Raw genomic sequence first — 24592 nt, 5'->3', positions numbered from 1 at the left:
GGGTACATTTTCTTCACTGTTCATATCTATGTAAATTCCTCTTCGTTTCCTGTATGTAAGTTAGGGGAGATATAATCTCTGTTTTGATCTTGAGGTATCAGCCTCTTTGGTGACAGTAAATCAAAAGTTGGAGTTTTCTTTAAAATGTAAAATGTAGTCAGCTCTGTCTATGACACCTATAATGAGCTTCAAATTGAATTGTTGAAAGAATATTAATAGAGTGCTTTTCAGGTTACAGAGTGCTTTCATACTTGATTTGATTTTTAATTCTCATAGCCTTTTGAAGAAGTAGGGAAATAATTCTCACTTTATGAGTAAGGTGATTTTGATTTAGAGAGTGACTTATGGTCACACAAGTAAATAGTTGGTCTGGGAGTAGAGACCCAGGTCTTTATTGAAGGCTGGGATTCTTATCTGTATACCTTCAGCATCCCAACCCTTTGCCATTTGTTTTAGTTTCTGTTACCACCATAGGGGATAGGACCATTCTCCTTGAGAATAGAAGGCACTGCCCCACTCTTTCAGATGGTAATTTTGAGATAGGAATTCATACCTATTCTATAGCAGGAGTTCCTGAATGCTTAGTTTTCTTAGGGCATTTTCCCAGACCAGCTAACTGGATAACTTGCCATCTCTGTTTGTTTATACTAATATCACATTCTTTCTATATAAACATTTCAGTTATCTGAAACATAGTTAAGGTTTCTGTGGATAACTCTGACCTTATGAGAAGCCAAGATACTTTTTATAAAAGCAATGGACAACATTTCTTACTCTTTACTCATAGCAGAGTAACCTGGACTGTAAATTTAGTCTGTCTTATAGGTGATTTCATTATATGGAGTTGTTTGGCTTCTTAACCATAGGTGAGGTATAGGTATATTTGCATTATACTATTATGATACAGTCTCAGTAGTGAGGAAGGAGACAAAAATTATCAAAAGCAGACAGAATAACTTAAGGAAGGGTGATTTTGAGTTAGTGAGTGCCGATACTATACTTCAGAAAGTTTCTGTGGGTGGTATCTTTACAGGGTTTGTAATGATGATACTGAATAACCAATGAAAGATTAAATTAGGAGAGTGTCTAATGTTTTTTAAGAATGATTTCTGATCCTCAAGATTTTTGTTTTTTAATTTGATACTCTAAAGGATAAGCTTCAGTAACCTGGAAAATTGAAATATATTTAGTTTAAATTTTTCTTTTTGGTGTAAGCAAGTATACAGTAGGATGATAAGGTGTTCATTTCTCAGCCTCTCCCCCCCCAACACACACACTGAAACAAATTTGCTGTTGAAGTAATTTTAGGGAAGTACTTCAGAAATTGTAGTTGTGCTGATTAAGATGTGCATCAGTCAGCAGTAGTAAAGAATCTGAGTATCACCGAATGCTAATTTAAACATTCTTAATCTTGCTTTAATTAAAAGGAATTTGTACATTAATTCCACCCCCTACAACCCATGACATACCCCAAAGAACATCATGTATAAAATAAAACAGATTAAAGGCAACTAGAACATGAAGATTAATTTGACAACTTCCACCTAAGACATAACAGAAGAAATATGGTAATGATTCCATATGAAAGCCGAAGACTTAAAGGATTAAATTTGCTTCTTAGGAATTTTTATTCATTATAACTTAATAATAAAGCACTTTTTTAGGAGAGGAAAGGTGCTTTGTAAATCTTTTGAATAACACACTTTGAAATATTTCTGTTGTAGATCATACACAGTCAGACTCAGTAAAGTAGTACTCTTGCACTTTGTTGAATTCAGGTTAGATTTCCTTCATGCTTTAATTGGTTTAGCCTTTATTATTTATCATTGATTTCACTGTGTCTGGTAAGAAAGTTCTGATGATAACAATTTAGTCTTTCATCTATCTTATTTCTTAAAAAGTGTACATTATTTAAAAACCATCTGTGTAAATTTGTAGAAATGATTACATTTAGTTGTTTTGTCACAAGTCACTTTTGTCTAGCTTTTTTCCCTAAATGTCTTGGTAACTTCGTTGTCTGGTACTATAAGGATGTCCTCCGTGAGAACTCATGTGCCCTTTTATGCTAAAGTGAGTAGAGCTGTATTTTCCTGCAGAATGCAGTGTACACAGAGTGAGGTCAGTAGGACTGTGGAAAGATATGGCAGTAGATGATTGGACAGAGGCTCACAGCGAATTGAGCTGAACCTTTATTTGTTAGGAGATTCTGAGGTGATCTGAATATCTCTGTCTATTGTGTGTTTGATCTGAGTTTTCTCAGATGATTTAGTTTACTGGCTTTCTGAGATCATTTTTTAAAGTTTTCCTCCAAAACAGAAAGAGTAATGTATAATTAAATATCATTTATATTATAGCAGAACTATCCCCTCCTCCTTTTATTAAATATTTATTCTTAACTGGCTTCAGTGCAGATAGATTTTTGGTGAATAAAAATGTAAGCTTTGGATTTGCAAATGAAAGACTATTTTCCAGACTTCCCAGGCTACCAACAAAGAAATTTCTATGTGATTTTAATAAATACACAAAACTTACCGAAGTTGAATAACGTGTAAGTAAAAAGACTTAGTATAAGCTCTTGTCCTTTCATTTGTTCAAGAATCTCTTAAGTCTGAAAATTTTTCAAGTCTTGAAAATTGTAAAGGAAGGATAATTGAGGGTTTTATAAGAGAAAGTAAAGAAGCAAGAAGTTTGGCATGTTCAGGTGAAAAAGTGAAACTAACACTTTTTCTTATTTTTAAGTGAGGGATCTGACTCCTTAATTTTCCAGTTTTTCTTTAATCAAGGGCTCTATTACTGTCACCATTGAGAAATTATGGTAACATCAAGAGACAGGTAGTTAAGTGGTCATTTTAGGTACAAAATAGTGATTGGATTAAGCCCCGTTGCTGGCATTGGTTGGATGTAGAGAGTAACAAAGAAAGAAAGAAGGACCTAGATTAAGGCTATTTAAAAGAGGCTCTTAATTTTGTAACTCCTTTTGTGTGAATCTAAAGTCCTGATTGCTAAAGCAGTGGAACCCTTTTCAGTTCTTATTTTACGTGGCTTACTCGTGGTAGTTTGGCATCCTTAATCACTCTGGGCTTGCAACTTTCTTCTTGATTTTTGCAACATTCTTCTCCCTTGATTTTTTTCTTTACTTCTCTGACTGTTCTTTATTAAACCTGTCTTTTTTACATTCCCCTGGGTTATCTCTTCACCCCTTTTCTTTCTCATGATGATCTTGCATGCTATGTTAAAAAATATTACCCACTCTTGATAGCGTATCTGCACTGAGACACATGCTGGAAGCTATATTTTGCTTGACATCTCAATCTGAAACAACTCATCTTTCTTACTAATGACTAGAGTTTCTCCCCTCATTTATGTTCTTTTCTTGGTGAACATCAGTGTCTACCAATTTCTGAATCCAAAAAATAGATACAATTTTAAGTGAAATGGTGGTGATATGCACAGGAGGATACATAAAGCTTAGGTTTTCAGAGACGTTATTGTTTCTGTTCTTTTTAGGATATGTGCAGGGAATGAGTGACTTACTTTCCCCTCTTTTATATGTGATGGAAAATGAAGTGGATGCCTTTTGGTGCTTTGCCTCTTACATGGACCAGATGGTAAGAACAGGGATTCCTTCCATTAAACTGATTTTGAAAATTTTAGTTGTATAATTTTATAGTATAAGGTTGATTTTTATATTTAGTCCACTGTGATGGAACTTAAAAAAATTACTTCATGCCTTTTGTTATCTTTTTAGTAGCCATTCAAGGGCTTAGAAATACTGGTGTTTTTAATATAGGAAATAGTTTGTGCCTGTAGTATAGGAATAATCAGGATTTAATATCAGTAAATGCTTATGTTCTACAAAAGAGCCATGAGTCATTATAGAATATTGATAAAATAAATGAATTCAGTTTTGTGGAATAGTTGAACTTTAATATCATCTGTTTCAGAGATAAAGCTTAGTCATGGCAAGTAATATCCTTACCTTTTGTGAACATTTTGAATTTTTTCCTTATAGTAACTGATTTTTCTCCAGATGTGTTTGAACTGTTTGTAACTCTGATACTTTATTAAGAATTTATTGTTATTTTCCCAGAAATATGTGATTATTAGAATTGAACTATGTCTATATATACATGTTAGTACAAAGAACATTTTTATTTATTATCATTGTTAAATCTTTGAGACAGAGTTCTAGGACCATAGTGCAGAGAATATTGACAGGGAAATAAAATAGAAAAGTCTCTTCAAGCAATCTATTAGAGGGAAAAAAAAAGCAGAAGGGATGAGACTGGATAAAGGCACATGAAATCCAAAGATCTGACTACATAGGTTCCTGTATTTTTTCAAAATAAGACTAATATACTTGATGCTGGGCCTTTATGTTGTGATTGAAATGGCTTGCTTGCAAGGAGATAAGCATTTTAAATCTGTAACCATCTGAAATATTTTCCTGTAATATAGGGTTTAAATCAGAGTTTCTGGGATACAAATGTGAAATTTGGAAGTGGTACCCTTCTCTTTTTTTCTTTATGTCTATTCTTTTCCTCTTGCTTGCCTATTTTTTTTTTCTCCCTCAAATTTTCCCCACTTTTGGCTATTTTCTCAAGTCTCTTTTCCATAGATTCAACTTGTTCTCACGTCTTTCAGTTTTTTCTAAATGTGTATTTGGTAAGATTTTATAGTTTTAAAGTGTTCATTTATTGTTAAATTCATAAATATTAAAATTGTTTCTTTGCCATAAATTAATGTTTTTTTATTATTTGAAGGATTATCAATGCAGTAATTTGGTAATATCATAGTTTGACTTCCTTACTTTTTTGATTGATTGATTTGCCTACCTTCTTAGTTCCATTTACTCCCAGTGCTCTAGAAACCTGAGGCATTTGTTATAAAGGTCTGTACAACTGATACTAATTACATAAAAACTGTTGTCTGCCTTCTTTGTGTTTTTGTTGTTTATCCTCTTTTCACCAGAGCTAGTATGTTCCTTGATAAAAGGGATTATATCTTTGTTTCACTGGTAGCATACCAGAATTTTCCTAATGCCTGACATAAGGTTCAACAGATTTTTATAGAATAAACACGTGAATCTTTCCCCAGTGATTAGTTTAAATTGCTATAGTAGATATTCTAAAAAATAGAAATAAAACTAAGATGAACATACTGCATTTAGTTCTTGCAATAATAGTTTTCAATAAAACTAAGCCAACATTGATATGTTAATGTATATTGACATACAGTGCCACATACATGCATGTGGCATACGTACATACACACATGTGTGTGCATGCATGTATAGAGGTCTCATGTAATGACTACTTTCTGAACATGTGTAATATATACTTTACAGTCTGTCATTTTTTTGTGTATGAAGGTTCAGTTTCTTTGTTCTGTCATTTTCACAGTAAATGTTCTCTGTTTGCCTTTTCCATTAACTATGTTCTGGGGATTTTTCTAGTCTTTATTCTAAAAAGATCTCTCCTTAGTATATTGTCTGCTAACATCTTTCATAATATTTGAATGATAGGGCAATACGTGGCAATCAAAATAATCTGTATGATTATTTTTCACTGCATTTCCCTTGTCTGATGTCCTTAAAACTGTGCTGCTGTTTCTTGATTCTTTGTTTTTGTTTTATAGCTTTATTTCATGTAAGTTTGTACTACTTTTGTGGTGGCTGAACCTAATGTCCATAAATTTACTTTTGTTGATGTTTACTTACATCTAGGTATAGACTTTGTCTATTATTTAGGAAATACAAAGTACTGAGTGATCTGATGAACTTTGTTATACTCATCATCCATTTTGCCGTGTAGTTTTTGGTTCCTTTCTTTGTCCCTTGCCCCATATAGACACGTTTATTTATAGACACATTTGAAGCCCTTTGTATATCCATTGTTGAGCCCACTCTCCTTTCTCCAGGAGTAACTACTTTTTCAAATTTGGTGTCTGTCATTATGGGGGTGCTTCTTTTTTGTAGCATAGTGGGTAGCAAATGTCTGTGCCATGTTGGTATTCCCAAATCAGCTCTAGTCTTTGACTATGTCACAGCAAAAATGATCCTGCTAATCAGAGTTGATTCTGCCCCTTCTCTGTAGATCTCTCCTGTAAATGTGAAGGAACTATTTCCTGAAGCCTTGAGTTAGTCCATTAAACTAGTTTTTAAAATTCATTAAAGAGAAACAGCTTATTGAGAATTAATAGCCTTAAGTTGTTTTTAACTCAAGAATGAATTGCTTCTAATATGATAGTTCTAATAAAGCACTGTTGTACAATAAAAGTGAAAAAGTTAGTGTGAAGGAGGAAATGTTGTTCTAAGGCTTTCACTAGGGTTGGACAGTAGGTTACCACAGAGGGCCTGGGACGTATGAGTTAAAGGGATCCAAATTATTTAAGAAGCCTTTCAGAGCATCTGTTTTGGTGCCTTCTGGCCCCTTGACTCAGGCATTTGTAGGGAGTCTACTCAACTTTGAAGATTGTGTAAAGCATATGAACCCCAACAGTTCTCAAACTTCGTGACCTCAGGACCCCTTCACATTCTCCCACAGTATGAGCTTTTGTTTATGTCGGTTATATCTGTTGATGTTTATGTGAAAAATTAATACTGAGAAATTTGTATTCACTTATTTATTAATTCATTAAATAATAACAATAAACACATTCCACCTTAACATAGATTACATTTTTTTAATGAAAAGTAACTTTTCCTAATGAAAAATTTACTGGCACAAGGAATTGTTTTAAATTTTTTATTTTCAAAAATGTCTTGTTTAATAGAAGACAGCTGGATTTTCATATCTGCTACTGTGTTCAGTCTCTTGCAGTATCACTCATCATACAGCCTTTGCACTTGTGAAAGAATTAAAGTACGAAATCCAGATAATGTTTTAGTATTATCCTGAAAATGGTTTTGACTTTACAGATTCTCTAATGTCATCAAACCTAAGAAGCAATTAATTCTTTAAAATGAAATACATATTAAAACTAAAATTAATTTTATTATATATGGTAATTTGAAGGAATATTTAACAATGGAAATAATGTGATAAATATTTATTTCCCAAATGTGTGTTTCTTTCACCAAGTCCTTCATGCTGTGTAAGAAATAAATATCTTAGTCAGTCTGCAGTTGCTATGTCTGCATTCTTTATCTAAGTCAGAGGAATAGAGGGAAAAATAATCCTTAGTTTTGAGACCAAGGATTCTTTCTCCTTACCCTCCTTTTCAGTGTTACATTAGCTTTTTGATTAGTTACACATTTTTTAAGATAACCAGTGTGGTATAAGTTTAGCATTTGTCCTTAGACATCATATTTTAGTTATCAGTCATTATATACTATAAAATATTTATTAAATATTACTTGTATAGTTACAATTATTTCCTTTTAAAGCATCAGAATTTTGAAGAGCAAATGCAAGGCATGAAGACCCAGCTAATTCAACTGAGTACCTTACTTCGATTGTTGGACAGTGGATTTTGCAGTTACTTAGGTAAGTTTAGTGAATCAGAGCTATACCCAGCAAACTGTAGGTTAATGCATAGAAAAAAATATAAAGAACTCTTTTAAAGAAGCCAGGTGCAGTGGCTCATGCCTCTAATCCCAGCACTTTGGAAGCTGAGGAGGGAGGATCACTTGAGCGCAGGAGTTTGAGACTAGTCTGGCTAGCACTGTGAGACCCCATCTCTACAAGAAAAAAAATGCCGGTTGTGGTGGTGCATCCCTATAGTCCCAGCCACTCGGGAGGCTGAGGTGGGATGATTGCTTGAGCCCAGGAGGTTGAAGCTGCAGTGAGCTTTTATCTTTCCACTACGCTCCAGCCTGGGTGACATAGCAAGACCCTGTTATAAAAAAGAACTTAAAGACATATGTACTCTACTGCACTTTCTTCGGTTCCATAAAAGTGTGAGACCAAACCCTCTTTGTATAATTCTGCCTTAAACTTGATTCATCAAATGTATTATTTGTTATTTTTTAGTTTTTAAAAAGAAGTCGGCCTTCAAATTTGAAATGATTCCTTAACGTAGTAGAAGACAAATGTATAGGACTTTGAATTGCCTCAGATGCATAGGAAAATTTGAGAAATGTAACTGTATTCTGACATAATTAACATAAGAGTAAGTCATATGTATGTTTTTTTCTTCTGTATAGAATCTCAGGACTCAGGATACCTTTACTTTTGCTTCAGATGGCTTTTAATCAGATTCAAAAGGGAATTTAGTTTTCTAGATATTCTTCGATTATGGGAGGTAAGTCCTTAAATTATTATGAAAAGAAACAATTTATTCTGTAGAGTAAAAATGGATTGTGATAGCCTTACTGAAATATCTAAATTAAGAATGTTCCAAAATTCTGATGAACTTACAGCTTCTGCTTAAAAATTAGTCTCACACTGAATATCTGGTCTTTGGAGCTTTGTTCTTCAAATCACAATCTCTGTGAGATTTGGGGCCAAGAGGTATCCCAGAACAAGTTCTCTAGGCCGTTTGCTGCCTTTGTTCTTCCTTTGAGAGACTTGACTTTATGTCAGGCTTTGCCACATCTGGCATAGAGGATATTCTTATGTTTTTGATGTACTTCTTTTATTCCATTTTTTACCCAGGGCAACTCTATTTCTTTAACTTTTTATTTTAGGTTTAGGGAGTACACGTGCAGGTTGTTTACACAGGTAAATTGCATGTTGCTGAGGTTTGGTGTGTGAATGATTCTGTCACCCAGGTAATAAGCATAGTACCCAACAGGTAGTTTTACATCCCGTGTCTCCCTCCCACCATCCCCCTCCACGTGTAATCCCCAGTGTCTATTGTTCCAGGGCAACCCTTAATGAAAAACAAAATAATTTCACATTTTCTTAAATATTTGTTAATAATAAATCAATGTGCTTTTTTTTTTTTTTTTTTTTTTTTTTAAAGAGAAGGGGTCTTGCTATGTTATCCAGACTGATCTTGAACTCCTGGACTCAAGTAATCCTCTCACCTCAGCCTTATAAGTAGCTGGGACTACAGGTGTATGCCACTGTGCCCAGCTCAGTGTGCTTTTTAATAGAATACTGGTATAATGATTGATAATACCTTAGGATAACAGAAATTCTTCCAAGGAAGGAACTGGGAGACAATCCATTTTGATAATAAATACAACTTTATACAGCAGAACTCTAGTGGTCTCTGAGGTTTTTACAGCTGGAAATTGATTCCTATGCTATTGATGGCTCTGCTACCATTAGACAAGGCATTGTGCTGATTAAAAGTTGATTACTTTGTGCTCACTTCCTCTGTTCTGAAGTTAGAAGTAAAACCCACATGCTTGCTCTTTATCTGGAAGTATACTTAAATGTTTATCAATTTTGTTAAATTAGTATCTTAATTTATGGGTTAAAAATGGGTTAACCCATTTATGCCTAGTGTTCCATTATTTGAATGCTAAGCATGTGGGAGTTATTTATATCCTGCTGCTCAAGGTCATCATGAAGGTCTGATTGCAAAAATTCAAAAAGTTGCAATCTCAGGCATAAATAGGTTTTAAAGGATGAATTAAGAATATTATTGCCACATAGCTAGAATAACTCCTCAATCTGTGTTTACTAAATAAATTCAAACTTTTAATGGAAACTTTGAGGTTAATTGCATTGTAATTAAACTTTCAACAATTGGATTTAGTTTGAACATTATTCAACTTGATTTACTCCTTTTGAAAGAAGTAAACACATTTCAGGTATGCTCTAATTGTACGGTTTGTGTGCATATTTTTATCTTTCCAGAAAAGATATTATTAGGTACATGAAGGAGGGGGAAATTAGGACCCTAAATTTGAGGGTATTATCTGACTTTAGAAAGAGCTATAGCTATTGATCAAGCATTTTATATGTTTGGTTATAAATTTGGGGTAGTTAATTCAGTTATTGTCACAATCAGGGATACAATGTGATACAAGGGTTTTACGTATTTAGAATGTAGAACTGCTTCTGGGTGTTTCTGATTCCATGTTCTGTATAACTGAACCTTTTTTATTTCCAGGAGTTAGCTTTAGTCTTTTTTTCAGATCAAAGTGACAAACTGCTATTTCAGAAAAATAATTGAAAATGCATCTAACCCTTACGTAAACCTTAACCTTGTGGCTGTAGCTCCTGCATTAATAACATTTGTCATATTGGTTAGGCTCAGTAATTTACTTCCTATGGTTATCTTAAAGAGCCACACTTAGAATATGTCATATTCATGTAATGTTAAACTTGATAGTTACTTTGTAGCTGAAGGTAAGACTCTCCTTCCCCTCATTTCCTAGCTAGAAAAACCTTGGACTTCCCTAAATAGGCAACATCTACTTTGCTTGGAAATCATTCAGTGTTCAGAATTGTGTCAGTGAGGAAAATATTTTAGAGTCAATATCGTAAATAGTTCTTCTGCCTTCTGTAGGTAATGTGGACCGAACTACCGTGTAAAAATTTCCATCTTCTTCTCTGTTGTGCTATTCTGGAATCAGAAAAGCAGCAAATAATGGAAAAGCATTATGGCTTCAATGAAATACTTAAGGTAGTTATTCCTTTAACTTAGATTTTTGGTATTCTGGCTCTTCTGTCTGTTTGGTGGTCCTGATATACAAAACATTTCCTTGGAACGTTATTAAATCTCAAGTAACTTAAATTGTGTCAATAACAGTGCTAGGAATGACTCTCTTAGAATGACAGTTCGAATACATATTGGCCAGTTATTTTTACCTGGTTAATTAGGAAGAAAAGGAAATTCAGCAAGGGCTCTTTTATGTAGTTTAGTTTTCCAAAAATTAGTTGTCTTTTGATTATAACTTTGAGATAACAGACTTGGGATAGCTGCTGGATTTAATGTTCCATAAGCTTATTAGCTAGTCTTTAGCTTTAAAACTTGAAATAATCTAATGAAAGATATATTGAATTTCCTGTGTATTTGTAGTATATGAATGTTTTTATTTTAAGGATTTTATCTGCAGTGAAATATAACTGGTAATAAATTGTTTATATAGTAGAATATAATAGTGCATTCAGTTTCAATTATCACTTTATTTTGTTGATACTTTTTAGCATATCAATGAATTATCCATGAAAATTGATGTGGAAGATATACTATGCAAGGCAGAAGCAATTTCTCTACAGATGGTAAAATGCAAGGTATATAGTGTTTTGATTAATTGCAAGATTTGTTGGTTTGTTTTTGATGGGTTGAGATCAAGAAAGATTTCTCTTCTTGGAAATAAAATAGCAATTTTAGCAAGTTGAGGGCAGACACAAAGTATAGGCTGGCTTTTTGTTTGCCCTTCTAGATTTATAGCACTTAATTGAAAACAGTTGACTAATTATGGCAGCTAGGAAACAGTAATAAGGTAAAATGGTCAAAGTAATGAAAATATTTCTATAACAAAGAGGGTGTGGAATTTCAGCAATGATATATTATTTAGTTGAACTCATGAATGCAGAATAGGCTCTCGTATTAAATATGCGTATCTCCAACACTTTTGATGTGTTTTGGCTTGCTCTCTCTCTCTCTCTCTCTCTCTCGACTTGGTTCATTTCTACAAACATTTATTTGATACCTGTTCTCTTTCAAAGCATGTCAATGAGAGACTTCTTGCCTTTGAAGAACTTCTGTTTAATGGGAGAGAAAGATGGTCTAAGTAAGATATTACAAAAAGGAGAACGAGATAAATGCCAAATATTAGGAAATGCTGTGTTTGTGGGAATGTGGAGGTGGGATGGAGAGTGACTAATTTGGAAGCTATCTAAGACTTACTTAGGGAAAGATGGTTAGCATTTTATTTGGAACTGAGAAAATAAGTTGTGAGAAGGTTACATAGCATTTACACTGTTAGGACAAATGCTCAGATTCTGGAATCAGTGTAGTCTTAAACAGAAGTGTTACTTTGTGGTTTTTTTTCCTCTGTAGTAAAAGATGGTTTTGTGTTTGATTTTTCATATCCAGGAATTGCCACAAGCAGTCTGTGAGATCCTTGGGCTTCAAGACAGTGAAGTTACAACACCAGATTCAGATATTGATGAAGAGGAAAATGTTGGCATGACTCCTTGTCCTGCATCTGCATTTCAAAGTAACGCTTTGCCTACACTTGCTGCCAGTGGAGTCAGAGATGACAGCCCAACACAGACATCAGTGTCCTCAGATGGCTGCAGATTAACACCTGCTTGATCATTCTTCTTGCTTTTTTGGAAAGAGACACTTTGTTGCAACTCTTTTTCAAGTACTTGAAAGCTGGAAATTTAAAATTTTGGTATTGATCATGCTTTAAAGTTTATGTAAAGAAAGTGTACTGATGTTCTTACATTAAAGCTTTACAAAGATTTAAACTAATTATTTTTGTAGTTACTTTTACAAAATAGCCTTTCCTTTTCGATAACATTCCTGAGTATTTTTATAGTCGAGTACATTTTATTTTCTTGCTGATGAACTGGAATTGGATAAATATCGCAAGTGGATGAGTTGGAAATTATGCACTTTGAAAAACATTCCCTTTGTTTACTCTTAAGTTTATTGGGTTTGGATTTGATTAAATTAAATGTGGAGGCTTTCTATAGCATTCTAAGCTGAGAAGTAGATTGTTACCCAGTAATAAAAATTAAAAGGATTTTTTTCTCGATTGCTTACAATACTCAGCTTAAATATTTATGCTGGTTGAATGTGATTTAAATTGGACATTTTCATCAATGCAATCTAATGTGTAGATAAATAATTATTTCAGCCATAATAAGTGGATTGGCAGTATATTTTTTTCATTGAACTTTTCTTCACTTGTATATAAAGATTATAAGTCCTTATTTATGAGTATAAGAAAGGTTAGGCATATTTTCTTTAACTGAATAAACTTGACTATTGATTTATATAACCTAGTTTGACAAAATTTAACCTGGCTTCAATATGAGATATTTTTCAAAACTATTTTCTTAAACATTTATTTCTTGAGATTATGTTCAACCCTGTACCTGGTGTAATTTTAAAACTAATTGCTTGTAACCTCACTTTACTAATAATGTTTATTATCTTTCCTAATAATGCATTAACTAAGTAATCAGGTGTTTAAATTTTTATAAAATACTCTTTGCAAAAAGCTTATTTCAAAAATTTCAAGATGCTCTCATGAGTCTCAAAATAACAATTTTTGTATATGAACAAAGCTGTTATTTTTACCATGCAGTATTGCATGATTTTAAGTTATGTGAAATTAACATAACTGATTTTGTTTTAATTGTAAGTTGTTAACTCCTGTATATATCATTAAAGTAAATTTGAAGTTGAGTAGTGTTTTTAGTTAAATTATACTTAGAAATAGTCTGCTAATTTTTTTTTTTTTTTTTTGTTTTGAGACAGAATCTTGCTCTGTCTCCCAGGCTGGAGTGCAGTGGCGTGATCCCGGCTCACTGCAACCTCCACCTTCTGGGTTCAAGCAGTTTTCCTGTCTCAGCCTCCCAAGGAGCTGGGACTACAGGCTCGTACCACTGCACCCGGCTAACTTTTGTATTTTGAGTAGAGATGGGGTTTTGCCATGTTGGCCAGGCTGATCTCAAACTCCTGACTTCAAGTGATCCACCCGCCTCAGCCTCCCAAAGTGCTGAGATTACAGGTATGAGTCACCGTGCCCAGCTAATTTTTTACCAGAAGAAGAAACATCCAAGATGGACCTCAATACATCTGTTATTTTTACATGATTGAAATGATCATCTGAATAAACTTTTTACCAGAAGAGAAAACATCCAAGATGGACGTCAATACATCTCTTATTTTTATATGATTGAAATGATCATCTGAATAAAGTTATGGAAATGAAAAAGAAATACCCCTTTGATAACTGAAAAAAACTTTTCATCAGCGTGGAAATGGGCAGTGTTGCCTTGAAGGATATGTTTATTTGTCTCAGTAAAGCAGCTTACTACAGCTGATGCTAATAGTGTAAAGAAAAAAATTGTACATTTCTAAAATGGTCCTAGAGATTGACTTTTTTCCCCCAAGAAAGGGAACCAAATGAACTTTTTTCCTAGTTGAGCATTAACTGACAACCATGACAGTAGAACTATTAGATTTTAGTTTTTAATATTATGTGTGTTATCTTTCATCATAATAATGAGTAAGCCTATTCAGAAAAAGAACATAAACTGATCAAAAACCCAGCCTCTCCAGCCTTTCATTTCCTGCTATTCAGGAAATTGCTTAGAACATCTTGATGTCCTCCTTGTTCTTCCTGGACAGTGACTTTTTGGGAGTTTTTTCCTATTGTGTGATGTGATACCTACTTCAGATTTTTTTTGTTTAATCTTTATACATTTAGTAAGTTGAACTTCTGTCAAGTTTTATTACAAAACTACTTGTTAAAACAATTTTTACTAACCTGCTTTCTATCTAGTGTATTTTTGATATGGAAGTGGTAGTATAGTATAGTTCCAGAAAAAGTCTTAAATCAGTCCGTGAAGTCCAGTTAGCAAATACTATGTGCTATTAAGATTGCTAAAATACATTGTTCAGGTAAATTTACTAGTTTTTTAAAAAGTTTATTTGTTTTCACAAGATGCTCTGTCCACACCCTTATAACATGTAAAATATATCCTATATCATGTGATAAAGTTGTTAAAATGCATTTCTAACATTAACTGTTAAAAGTACAGACAAACAATCTAACATGATTTGAATTAAAAACTTTCAACTAAATTTATGATGATCTGAATGCAGTGCAGTGAATAGAAACCATACAGCTGCCTTTTTCACTTTCACTACAATATTCTATAAATTACATGAGATATTCAACACTTTATTATAAAATAGGCTTTGTGTTAGATGATTTTGCCCAACTAAACTAATGTACTGTTCTGAGCATGTTTAAGGTAGACTAGGTAAGCTATGGTTGGTAGGTTAGGTGTATTGAAAGCATCTTTGTTTAATGATATCTTCAATTTATAATGTGTTTATCAGAATATAATGTAAGTTGAAGAGCATATGTGTTTTCAATTCTGGCATAAATCTATGGGAACTTTTGCGTTTAAGAACCTCCCCATTTTGATAATTTCATGGGTCTAAGATTATTTATAAGAAATTTTCAGGGCCGGGCGCGGTGGCTCACGCCTGTAATCCCAGCACTTTGGGAGGCCGAGGCGGGTGGATCACGAGGTCAAGAGATCGAGACCATCCTGGTCAACATGGTGAAACCCCGTCTCTACTAAAAATACAAAAAATTAGGTGGGCATGGTAGCACGTGCCTGTAATCCCAGCTACTCAGGAGGCTGAGGCAGGAGAATTGCCTGAACCCAGGAGGCGGAGGTTGCGGTGAGCTGAGATTGCGCCATTGCAATCCAGCCTGGGTAACGAGAGCGAAACTCCGTCTCAAAAAAAAAAAAGAAACTTTCAGTGACTAGAGACTTAAATTTTTTTTGAGCATTAAGACAACAGCCTTTTGGGAGAGATAATGAGTGATTCTTACTGAACCTGACATTGCCAAGAAATTTTATAGATGCCAACTAATTCTTAGGTGAAATTCACATATATGTGCCCATTATTAAAGATAGTTTGTATAAAGTAACCCTAAATTTTTTGAAGAACCTACAGTGTCAGCTGAGTTACGTGCAGATATGTACCAGGAGAATATCATTTTAGCTTGGGCGTCTTTACTTGGGGTTTTCAGAGGATACCGGAACCTCACTGTATGCAAAGTGTTGTGGGTGTACCTGCATATTTTTGGAGGCAGGTTGCGTAGTTTCTGAAAGTGTTCTCATTTTCCTCAAATGTTGGCAACCATTGTTACAAGTTACTTAACAGAAGAATAGTAACGATATATAACTTACGCTAATTTTATGTGCTGAGCTCCCATTAATTAAAATATACTCAGAGTGCTTGTTTCCTTATCCTTGGTCTGTATTATTAAGATATATGTCCAGGTGCTACTTCAGGCTTACAGAATCAGAGTCTTTGGAAGTTAGATTAGGAATCTGCATTTTAACAAGCATCCAGGTGATTTCCTGAGCCCCTCTGAAGTTAGAGAACTACCATTATGTATTGTATTTCGTACGTTAATCTTTTGATTTATGGTCAAGTCCCTTAGTTTTTAAAAAGCTGGTTCCTTGACTTTCTAAGATGGATTTGCTCTAGTTCTGGTTGCCATTTTTAGTAGAAAGTGATGACAGTCATCTCAGCCTATTATATGAAGATTTTCTCCTCATTTCTTACATTCTGAAGAAAATTAAGCTTTCTGTGTCACTTCTGAGCACAAAACAAGATTAAATTATTGGAATCTGAAAGGTTTCCGTCAATATCTATTGTTATTACCTGATAGTAAGCATCTGTACTTGGACATGAGTGTATACACTGCCATTTGAATGATGCGACCATATTTGGCCTTTTCTTCCCTTGGGATCTTACGGGGATTTTAAGTTGTATATTTTTGAGGAGTTTTCTAATTACAAATGTTTCCCCCACTGTTGTAAGCAGGCTTTTATTTTTTAGGCCATCCATCTTGATACAGGGAAAAACTATGTGTTGCCCTTGCCTGGAAAGGTTGGAGGAGTGCCTGCAGTTGTACTGGACTCCACAGTGTTTTTTGATATCCACAGCACCTCTTTCAGCCCCCCAGGAAATTCCACTGTTTATGAAATCAATATTTTAAAAAAGTGATTATACACAAAAATCTTCTAAGAACAATCAGGAATTGGAGATACCATATTTGCCTAATATGATTCAATCCCTATTGATAAAATCAGGATGTTAGAATAATAGGTGAGCTATTAAATATGCCTCTCAGTCTCAAATGATCTAGATACTATATTGCTTCTCACATACCTCTCTTTGTAAAAGATGACAGAAGGAAAAAACATCAGTAAGCTTTGCTGTGATCAATGAGCAGCAGTCCAATTTAGTTTAGCTTTTTTAATTAAAAAGACCTATTAACTTCAAAGATGGACTTTTGCTGTGACAGTCAACCATGGTTCCAACATCAAACTAGTTTGATTGGATGCCCAAGATCCAGTGGGTTGGTAGACTGCTTTAAAAATACAAATAGGGCTTTCTTTCTATGGCCTTGGGTCTTGTTTTCCCTGATTGTATAGGTACTAGAATCTCTTCCATTGGTGTCACTGACTCGACTTACAAAGCAAATTGCTCTCCAGTAGGCGAGCCTTCAAGATACTTCTGAATGTGAGCATTTACATTGCATGCTGCTACAGTCACTGTCAGGGGCACAAGTATGGAGTATATACCCAAAGATTTCGGCCACATGATTTTTTTGTTAGCTAAGTCAAGTCTTAAATGAGCCAAATGTAGCATTTGCTGACTAGGAAGGAAGTCATTTGAAATTAACAGTATTTAGGCTGTGCATTGTGGTTCATGCCTGTGATCCCAGCACTTCGGGAGGCTGAGACAGGAGTTTTTCTTGAGCCCAGAAGTTTAATGTTACAGTGAGCTATGATGGTGCCACTGCACTCCATCCTGGGTGACAGAGCAAGACCCTATCTCTAAAACAAGTTAACATCTAACCTTAATAGATTATATAAAGATTAAATTTGTTAAGATTTTGGAGTGAAATTTAAGTTCTTTTAGTTTTTATACTCTTAAAAGTAATGCTATTATAAATACATAGATAAACCTTTATATACTACTTCTTCCCCCAAGTGGACAACATGCACTATTCCTCCTTTTGCATATCAAGATGTAAAGAAGTGAAGTCTAAAAACTGAATTTTTTAAATTTCTCAAATATTTGTCCTAAAGTTACTCAACTTTAGGACAAATATTCTTTTTTGGTTAACAGAGCTTTTAAGCATTCTCTGTAAAAGCTAATGACTTCTCAAAGGAGGAGAACCTATCTTATGGTTCTCACTAGCTTCCTCCACATCCTGTTAACTAATAATGTTTTTCTAAAATAACCTTTGAACTTTCTGTGGAGAATGACTTTTGCCAAAGTTTTATTGGCAAGTGAAGCCAGAGGAGAAAAGGATCCTTTTCATTGACATTTCATACCTGAAAAGCACTTTATAAGCTACAGCTTCTGTAATGGATGGGTTGTCTCGGCAAGGCACATCTTAGAGTTGGAATTTAAGGAATAAGAATGTGGTCAATTAGTTCAGATTACAGAATCCTGAAGCCCTCACTCAGACATAGTAGACTCCTTTCCCAATTAAAATTGCTTTATCAAAAGACAGGCAATAACCGATACTGGTTAGGATGTGGAGAAAGGGGAACTCACACTGTTGGTAGGAATGTAAGTACAGCCACTGTGGAGAACAATGTGGAAGTTTCTCAAAAAACTAAAAGAACTACCATATGATCCAGCAGTCCCACTGCTGAGTGTATAACCAAAAGAAAGGAAATTAGTGTATCTAAGACATATGTGTACTCCCATGTTTATTGCAGCATGACTTATAAGAGCCAAGATATGAACTCAACCTAAGTGTTCATCGACAGATAGGTGCGGTGGCTCATGCCTGTAATCCCAGCACTTTGGGAGGCCAAGGCAGGTGGATCACAAGGTTAGGAGTTCGAGACAAGCCTGATAAATTTAGTAGAGACATGGTGAAACCCTGTCTCTACTAAAAATACAAAAATTAGCTGGGCATTGTGGTGAGTGTCTGTAATCCCAGCTACTTGGGAGGCTGAGGCAGGAGAGTTGCTTGAACCTGGGAAGTGGAGGTTGCAGTGAGCCAAGATTATGTCACTGCTCTCCAGCCTGGGCAACAGAGTGAGACCCTGTCTCAAAAAAAAAAAAAAATGTGGTATATATACACAATGGAATATTATTCGGCCATAAAAAATGAAATTCTGACATTTGCGACAACATGGATGGAACTGGAGGACATGTTAATTGAAATAAGCCAAGCACCAAAAGATATATATTGCATGTTCTCATTCATATGTGGAGGCTAAGAAAAATTGCACTTATGGAGAAGTAGAATGATGATTACCAGAGCCTGGGAAGAGTAGTGGGAGGTGGGACAAAGAAAGGATGGTTAATGGGTATAAAAATACAATTAGAAGGAATAAGATCTAGTGTTTGGTAGCACAATAGGGTGACTATAGTTAACAATAATTTATTGTATGTTTCAAAACAAAAAGTAGAGACTGGGTACAGTGGCTCATGCTTGTAATCGCAGCACTTTAGGAGGCCCAGATGGGCAGATCACGAGGTCAGGAGTTCGAGACCAGCCTGGCCAACATGGTGAAAACCCGTCTCTACTAAAAATACAAAAATTAACTGGGCATGGTGGTGGGCACTGTAATCCCAGCTACTTGGGAGGCTGAGGCAGGAGAATCGCTTGAACTCAGGAGCTGGATGTTGCAGTGAGCCAAGATCTTGCCACTGTACTCCAGCCTGGGTGACAGAGGGAGACTCCATCTAAAAAAAAAAAAAAAAAGAGTGGAACTGGAACATTCCTAATGCAAAGAAACAACAAGTGCTTGAGATGATGACTATCTGCCCTCTCTCCAAAAAATGTCTTTCTCCAAATGTATTCCCCTGGATCCTAACGGGACAACTGAATCATACTGAACATGAGACCACACCTTTCTTTAAACACACACACACACACACACACACACACACACACAGAGACACGTAGAAAAGGAGATTCTTTACCACAGAAATGCTCATTTTTATGGATCACTCTAAATTTGATTTTGTGACACTTTTTTCCATGTCTGGGTTGCTGAGGTTTCCACATCCTTCTTCAACTCTACCCCTCAGACATAAAGAAGTAAGTTTAGAAGAGAGTTTATTCTGTAAGAAGATTTGAATTTAATAGCTTCACAATATGGAGTGGATCCATGAGAGGCCTAGCCTAGGTCCAGGGTTCACTCATACTTTATAATCTCCTAAATTTCCTAAGTTTTTCTTAAAGACTCACACTGTCTAAGAGCATCACCATGGATTTTAAAAAATGCAGTCTTTGTTGTTAACCTTAAACTTTGACCAGGTGTGGTGGCTCATGCCTGTAATCCCAACACTTTGGGAGGCTGAGGCAGGTGGATCACCTGAGGTCAGAAGTTTGAGACCAGCCTGGCCAACATGGCAAAACCCTTTCTCTACTAAAAATACAAAAATTGGCCTGGTGTGGTTGTGGACACCTGTAATCCCAGCTTCCTGGGAGTCTGAGGCACAAGAATCACTTGAACCTGGGAGGCAGAGGTTGCAATGATCCAAGATTGTGCCACTGCACTCCAGTTTGGGTGACAGCGAGACTCCATCTCAAAAACAAAAACAAAAAACTTAGAAGTTTTACATGCCTTATTTTTATTTGTGTTTTCTTATAATGTATCTGCTATCGCTCACCTAAAGTTTCCTGGCCAAAATTTAGAATTTTCTACCCATGCAAATAATATGAGCTGTGTTGATAGGTGGTACTTCTGATCAAATAGTAGTACAACTTGCTTTAGGGGCTTGTTTTCTCAAGTTCAAGGTGAATTCAGGGTGGAGTCTGGATGCCTGGGTCACCTTTATAACATGCTTTATATTCTTGCAAAGGATATAAAGTTTATTCTATACGCTTTGGGAGTCAAATATCAGAAAATAATTTAGTCAAACTGAATTGTTCATATTAGAAAATGTCTACTTATGAAGTAGAACGAAAAGTTTAGACTAAGAGCACAGATTTTGGAGTCAGTCATGGATTTGAGACCTGGTTCAGTTTCTTCTTAGTTTTGTGACCAGACATCTCAGCCCCTCTCATCTGTAGATGGGTTATTATCTTCCTCAGTTGTGAAGAGTAAATGGAGTATATATAAACTGTCTAATACAGTCCTGGGCATGATAAAGCACTTATAAATGCTATCATTATTATTATTTCATGGCAACCAAATAAATATTGCCACAAGCTATCTCTCTGAATCTCAAAGCTACATAGTTTTCCTTTCCTCCCCAAACATACTATTTGCAGGTAGAGCCTTGAGGCACCCATCTGTTTGTTTCCTATTGACTGAGGTCATATTCACTTCAAATCTGAACTGTGTATTCTGGTTTCTTCTGAGCCATAGCCTCACTGACCCCACCATAAATTGCTATTCTTTTTGTGCTTCAGTTTTTTTCAAAATTGGCTTTGATATGCTTGCCTTTTATCCATTTTCCCTTTATAAAAATTATTAAAAATGATGAAAGCATAAGTGTAAGATATAGCTCATATTTTGCTTATTTATGAAGTCTGATCACCTTCAAGTCAATAAAAATTCACAAAAATTAAAAATGACAGGTCTGCATTAAACTTTTTAGTAGTATGGAAAATTACAGTGTCCATTTGACAATTGGTGAATATCTTATTAGGCAACAAGTTAATGCCTAATATTGTGGACAGCTGTTTTTGGTTATGCTTCAACAGTAGGTCAATTCAGTCAGATTCTGATATCAAATTGTCCTGCTTGATTTCAGGTCAGATTGTATTGTCTGCATGTCTAAGTGGTTGACACAACCTTCATGCAAAGTTTCAGTGTACTGTTTTTTGTTCATCCTTTTTCCCTCTCAAATGATGGGTTGTGTAGTATCTGAGAGTAATCAGTAGGAACAAATACTTTCTTTGTGTATGTTATAAGCACCTTCATCTGTTACAATATGAGTTGAAGTGGTAAACACCACTTGAGTATTATATAGTTTGGAAATTTTAATCTGGGCACAGTGCATCACTCATATTGACTATCGAGACTAATAATAAATCAAAGCTTTTCACTCCAAGTCAGGAGAGATGTTGGCTTGTGAATATCTTGAAAATAAAATGATGTTGTGTAGGAGTCTGCTTGAGTTTCCTAAAAGTAAATCATTGCAGGCTTATTTCATTTCCTTTTATTGATAAGTTACAATACTACTAAATCAAGGAAGCACTTTAGATAGGCAATAAAGTTATTTTGGCATGATATTCATGTGGTTAATTTGATGAAATTAGGAGTAGTTGGTAGTAACAGAGAGCAATTCCTGTCAAGAAGACAAAAGTATACCCTATAAGCTCTAGGAGACACATGTCAATGGGAAAAAAATCCAGCCAAACTGATTGTTAGCTTGGTTGTGTGCTATAAATACAAAGCTCAGCCCTTTCTCTTGCCTTGTTCAACATGAATTTAAGCATAGTAAACATATGCATCAAATTTGCTTGTGACACATACTTGATAGACTGGAATGATGGCTGAAAACCTAAAAGACAAGTTATTCAAGGAAAAGGAATCAGACTTTTTGTCGAATTCCAATCTTGAAACACTCACTGTTGCTTTGAATCTCTCCAAATGCTCCCATCCAATATCTATCCTTTAATAACTTTACGCCTGCTTTCTCCATTCACATTGGAGAGTTGCCAGGCAAATTCTCCCTTACTTTAAGTTTGCTTATGTCCTTTCATTCTTTCTCCCAAACACATTTCTTTTCACCACTGAAGCCTAGCTTTGTCTTCATGACATCGCATTTCCAGTTGGCTTCTAACTTGGCCAGGGTTGTGGGGGTGAGTGGTAAGGGAAGGAGAAGAAATAAGGAGTCTTTAGGCCTCTCGCCTTCTGTCCACAAAATGGAAATCGGTGGGCGTGGATAGGTTGGTCTCTTCCCATTGTGGGCCATGGATGCTTCAGCTTATTTATATTGTCTCAGTTTATTGATAATGCTTTTTTCATTTCTTCGTTTATATGGGCTACAGCCTCTCAGAAACCAGTACCATTTTTCCAGGTGTTGTAAGGACTGGTGTATGATATTTCTCTCAATTTCACTACTGTCCTCAATGACAACAAATACCTATGTTGAGGACTCATTGATGTCCTTAACATAAAACTTCCCTAATTTGGTGGATCCCTATTTTATATCATCTCAGCTGTTCGCCATCATGGTCATTCATGATCACATGGCCCTCTTCCTCCTGTAAGATGTTATATGTGAGGTCTCCTTATCTGACAATATCTCTCTTTATATTTTCCCACTCAGTTTTCCACTTCCTGACTCCCAGCCTCTTTAGCTGCTTGATCCAAACAATTCTGTTGGCTCACCTTATGACTATTGACTTTTTACTTATCACTAATTATGAGGACAAATACCTCATTAAAACCTAGATATCCACGTCTCTTAAATTTCTGTCAAAGATTGCAAACCAATGCCCAATTTTATATTACTCTGGCTTCAGAATCACGGAGGCATAGGAATATAATTAACACTTTGATTGTTGAATATCTGCCAGCCACCATGTTAATCACTTTATACATATCCAATGCAATCAGCATAACAGTTCTCTATAAGCTTTCGATACTATTGCCCTTCTATTACAGAAATGGAGACTGAGAAATGTGAAGTAATGTGTCCTGAAGCACAACTAGGCAAGTAGAGCTAAGATTTAAACTCAGGTGTTTTTTTTTTTTAAATGCCCTATTTCCACACAGTATTTTTTATTTATTTACTTTAGAGATGGGGTTTTGCTCTGTCACTCAAGCTAGGGTGCAGTGGCATGACCATAGCTCACTGCAGCCTTGAACTCCTTGGCTCAAGAGAGCCTTCTGCTTCAGTCTCCTGAGTAGCTGGGAATACTGCCACATACCCCCACACTATAATTTTTTTTATTTTTTGTCTGTTGTAGAAATGTGGTCTCATTATGTTTCCCAGGCTGGTCTTAAACTTCTGACCTCAGCAATCCTCCTGCCTTGGCCTCCCAAAATGCTGGATTATAGGCCTGACCATTATGCCCAGCATAATTTATTTTTAAAGTTTATATCTTTGTAATCAGTGTCATACATGTGCATGGTTTCCACAAGATTTGTTGTTATGATAAACTGTTCCTCTCCTTCTCCCCACCATCCATATCCTCCTACTCTCCCCATCTCCCGCCAGTGGCAAGACTTTCAACTGTCAGCTCACGTTTGTGGTATTTACTTCCCTATGTCTCAATGTTGTAATATGTGTGTGTTGCTGCTACTTTGATTTTCAGTTCTAGACATTAACCATTGATTTCTCATCTTGGAAGACAAGAATTTAGCAGTTTAACCTCTCCCCACAGCCCCTATTATTCACATGCACACTTCCTTATCTGTCCGTTTTCTAATATAGTCGATACAATATTGGTTAGGCCAATATTTAGTGCTTATGTTATGGCTTTGTAAATGTAATCCTCAAACGAGACATGCTCCTCTTCAGCCCTAATTTTCATTTTTCTTGGGGAGTTCTTTTCAAGGTTTTTAACTTGCTGATTTTATATATAGTTGTCACTAACCTAACCCCACACTCTCTACCAAATGCTTAAATTGGGGTTTGTCAAATGTGAGCTTACCTACAGGGTAATTTGATTGCACCATTTTGCTCAGAGCTTTCAATATTATCTTAGCTCTCAATGTGTTTTAAGGTCTTGCTTCTTAGCTTTGTCAGATTCTCCAAAGAATTTTTTTTTCTTTATTTGGCTGAGAATAAATGCCTGGTTCTCAGCCTTCTGAGGTTTGAGAGGCTCAATGTCATGATATCACGAGTCTCAATACCTCAATACATTCATTTAATCAGAATAGCACCCTTATTCTCAATTATGCCTGATGCTTTTAAGTACAGAGGCCCTTTGTTTTACCCTTTCTGGAAACTAATCTTTACTTTTCTACCTGGGGGCAAAAGAGGAGGTAGCTTAGCTATTTAGAATAGTCAAGAAGAATATGGGATTTTA

The 24592-nt window shown here is 35.3% G+C and overlaps 1 protein-coding gene across 5 annotated transcripts in view; it reads left to right on the top strand.

Annotated features, from left to right (window-relative positions):
• Nucleotides 1-13269, top strand: part of TBC1D15 (TBC1 domain family member 15) — a 75783-nt gene extending 62514 nt beyond the window's left edge. For all 5 annotated transcript variants that reach the window (XM_012441406.2, XM_012441403.2, XM_064376988.1 and 2 more), the window contains 6 exons: nucleotides 3508-3608; nucleotides 7388-7487; nucleotides 8147-8244; nucleotides 10408-10524; nucleotides 11049-11135; nucleotides 11944-13269. In XM_012441406.2, the coding sequence (XP_012296829.2) occupies nucleotides 3508-3608; nucleotides 7388-7487; nucleotides 8147-8244; nucleotides 10408-10524; nucleotides 11049-11135; nucleotides 11944-12165 (725 nt within the window). In that variant the 3' untranslated portion in view covers nucleotides 12166-13269. The remainder of the gene's footprint in view (nucleotides 1-3507; nucleotides 3609-7387; nucleotides 7488-8146; nucleotides 8245-10407; nucleotides 10525-11048; nucleotides 11136-11943) is intronic.
• The last annotated feature ends 11323 nt before the right edge of the window (nucleotides 13270-24592 follow it).

The sequence above is a fragment of the Aotus nancymaae genome, unplaced genomic scaffold (assembly GCF_030222135.1).
Source record: "Aotus nancymaae isolate 86718 unplaced genomic scaffold, 86718_ANA_hifiasm-v0.15.2.pri h1tg000016l, whole genome shotgun sequence".
Classification (NCBI taxonomy): Eukaryota; Metazoa; Chordata; class Mammalia; order Primates; family Aotidae; genus Aotus; species Aotus nancymaae.
The sequence above is the reverse complement of the archived record's forward strand: the minus strand, read 5'-3'. Positions and strand labels throughout refer to the sequence as shown.